Source organism: Toxorhynchites rutilus, chromosome 3 (assembly GCF_029784135.1).
Source record: "Toxorhynchites rutilus septentrionalis strain SRP chromosome 3, ASM2978413v1, whole genome shotgun sequence".
Classification (NCBI taxonomy): Eukaryota; Metazoa; Arthropoda; class Insecta; order Diptera; family Culicidae; genus Toxorhynchites; species Toxorhynchites rutilus.
The window spans coordinates 116699178-116702649 of NC_073746.1; the positions used below are offsets into that span (position 1 = coordinate 116699178).

The 3472-nt window shown below is 38.0% G+C and overlaps 1 protein-coding gene across 1 annotated transcript; it reads right to left on the reverse strand.

The window, feature by feature from the left end:
• Positions 1–515: 515 nt before the first annotated feature.
• On the reverse strand, positions 516–1185 carry LOC129778692 (uncharacterized). The gene has a single exon (XM_055785757.1). It carries the CDS (start codon positions 1067–1069, stop codon positions 518–520), a length of 552 nt encoding a protein of 183 aa, XP_055641732.1. The 5' UTR covers positions 1070–1185; the 3' UTR covers positions 516–517.
• Positions 1186–3472: the final 2287 nt, after the last annotated feature.

A 3472-nucleotide genomic window follows, 5' to 3' on the forward strand; every position in this document is an offset into this window, starting at 1 on the left:
GTCCAAGAGAATAGTTGACGGGTCGGTAACGGTGACGCTGTATATGTAGCGCACTTTACTCGGTTGCGAGTAGACGTCAATCGATCCGAAGAATTACAAACGCACCCATACCATGAAATTTGATTTGTATGTATGGAGACACTCGCTCGTTTAAAAACAAAAAACTTCGAAGTAGCTTTACTTAAATACGTATACAACACGGTCACCTGGGTGACGTCTTTAGAGAACCCCTATTGAAATGACAGGAGCCAACATATCGAGTATCCCACTGACATTTTCCCTGTTTTCACATGAATTGGGTATCCCACTGACAGTTCTGCTTGAGATTATTCTAACGATCCTAGCACCAATCATAGCACCCGGCTGAACACGGTAATGATAAAATAGGAACTGATGTTCTAAAACAATTTTTCTATTGTCGTTCATCTGAGTAAAATAAGAGTTTTCAAAAAAAGATATACATGTCTCAAATTTGTTATTTTCAGATTTCAAAGTAATGAGGAACAAGGTCGGCGTTTCACTGTTTATTTTGCTTTTTCATTAAATCATTTAACAATTTCATAACCTCAGGATCGCGCATCAGTGAACTCTTCTTTTCATTCAATACAAGAGTGAATATATCGGGTCTTGGTAAGGACTTCGTATTCAGCCCGCACTTATCTGTGACCGTACGTTCGTGGCAATCGTTCGAGACATTAGCATCGGGATCCAAATCGACAGAGTTGAAGCTGCTGTTGGTGGCATCGTTACTGTTCCCCCCAATGGCGCCTGGAGAGAGGAGCAATTCAGCTGTTGGTTTATTGCCACTACCGCTCTTAGGGGGTTGTGCCACGATGTTGCTGTTAATCTCTAACACAGATGTGGCATTGGAGGTCGCATGTTTTGTCTTTACCTTTTTAGTCTTTGATGTCGATGGTCCCGCCTTAGGTGATAACACCAGTGGGCACGCAGGGCTCAATAGGATTTTTGTTGATTTACTTGTTTCTTGAAGACGCTTCTTAACGTGAAGATTCAGCTTTTCCTTGATCTGGTTCTCACCTCGAGGAATTGAGAGATCGTTCGGTTGCATTCTCTAGGATTTTCGGCACAGTTTCACACAAAGAAATCACATTATATTGCGAGTTAGACGAATATGCGAATCACAACAAACGAGGTGAACGTAAACTCAGAGTAGTGATGTCTGGTAATTGTTCAATTACCCACCAAAAAACTCAATGAACGAATAATTTGCGTCTAATAAAATTATTCAAAATACATAGGGGAACCGCGGGTAAGATGGACAGTGCGGGTATAATGGACAGGTGGTTGATTTGTATAGTTGCATTAAGAATTTCAAATTTCTGTTAATGGGAACCCTTTCTACATGCTATTCTACAGTATTTAAACCGTCCTATAACAATGAATACTGATCAAAAGTGGAATAGGGAAACAAAAACCTAAAATCAAACATGATTTGGCGTGTGGGTGTAATTTTTGCTGCTTCGATATTAAGCATTTTGAGTGGTATAATTGCAAAATTGAATTCGCTGATGGTTATATTTCGGTTTGGTAGTTGACAGAGAAGCGATATTAGGTATGTACGGAAAAGTAAATTCTTTCGTAAGTGGTAAATTTAAATTATTGAAATAATTGCACTGGCGGGGTTGAAATGGACAGTCACATCCAATGCATGATGGAAAGTCAAGGGAGGAATATTCAACTCTTTTTTATATTGCTTGCTCTTTTTGTCTCTTTTGTGTGGCTGTTTTTTTTCGATAAGATGAAGAAAAGGGGAAACCCTATTAATATTTCTTTGTCTCGATAGAAGATAAACCTTCACATAAATTCAAAAAAAGAAGAGATTCGGCGTTCGACGCTAGAGGCGAATGTTCAATTGTTTGTTAATTTCATGTTTGGGCAATTTGTGTTTTTAACTCCGGTAGTATTTTATGCTTAGGTTTTAAGCTTATTTTCGTCGTTTCTGTCGAAATCAAACACGCAGACACAAATGATGGGATTCGGTGTTATAGGTGATTGTTGTAATTATTGCATTTCGTCGGTGTTAAGTCAGAGGGGACCAAGTCGCCAAAACTAAAAAAATTATTGTATTCAATTAAACATGCTTACTAAGTGTTTAATCAAATGCAAACAATAACTCGTTTCTTTTAGCTTTGGCGAAACACCACATTTATCAATTTTGTAAAATCATGCGTACAATAGAAATAACGGATCGAAATTGTTATGAATGTGAAACGAAAACCCCTTATAGTATGCAGTTAGAGCGAATCAGGTGCTGTTAACTATGATGAATAAAAAACAAGTCATGCGTTATTGGAAACGAGAAAAATGAACATTTTCTCAATGATTTTTCAAGCTTTACTGTATCAGGAGATTTTTTGTTCTAGCCATCATCGGATTCTAGTATGTTTCATGAACTGCAGTGTATTTACGATTATAAATTGCTGTCGGTAAGCTGTCCAGATATTACTCTATATTTGCAGACAGAGTGAACCATGTGGCAATCAGTTGTATGTTGTATTTAAACAAATTTCAAGCAAAAAATCAACAAATCTTTTTTCCTGAAGCTAATAGGAAAAATAAAATGTGCTTCAAAGCGTTTGCGTAAAAAATATAGATTTTGACTGTATAAAAAATTTGCTTCGATCTGACTGAACGGATCAGCGAAAAATGCTGGTCTTCAGTGTGAGTGATCGCAAAATGTACTATTTCAGAGTGTAGTGCGATGACAATAAAATTTGACGATACTATTGAGAAATACTGCAATAAGATGACGATTAAGAGCCACGCCACTCTCCAGCCTCTAATTTTCATAAAAGAATGGCGAATGGTACAATATGAAACACAGTTTGACTTACAATTGTTAATTGGTTGAAACATATTTTTAAATTGTTAAGTCATTGTTCGTGACAACACGAAGGAGCGCCAACTGTCTGTGGATTGAGGAACTACAAAAGCGAAACCCCCCCCCCCCCGTTCGTGAGCCATACGTTTATTTTGATTATGTATTTGTCTCGCGTTTCGCCGACGTTTTATCGTTTCCGCACATCGAACGAATGACGTCACGACGGGTATAAAAAGAGCACATCGTGGTTAACTCGCTCTCTTTCCTGTTTAACGACGCCTGCCGTCAACTCTTTTCGGATCGACGACACCTGCTGTCAACCATTTTGTGAGCAGCTAAGCTCAGTGAAGAATAGTTTTGCAACTGAAATCAAATTAGTAAGAAGTAAGTAAACAAAAATTAAGTGTTAAGTTAGACTAAATAAAGGAAGTTAAATTTGTGAAGAGGTGGTGAATACTTACCTGAATGTTTGGTTTCCTGATGACCTGAAAATAAATAGGGGAAATAAAAGTGACAATACTTACCTGCTGTTAATCTGCTACCGGCTGCAAGTGTTTTCTCACACGTTTCGCTCGAACGGACAACGGCCCGTCTGCTGCTTTGATGATCTATCGACAGTTATAGTAAACC

Excerpts from the sequence above, each read along its gene's own strand:
- LOC129778692 (XM_055785757.1), bottom strand. The coding sequence starts at position 1,069 with ATGCAACCGAACGATCTCTCAATTCCTCGAGGTGAGAACCAGATCAAG.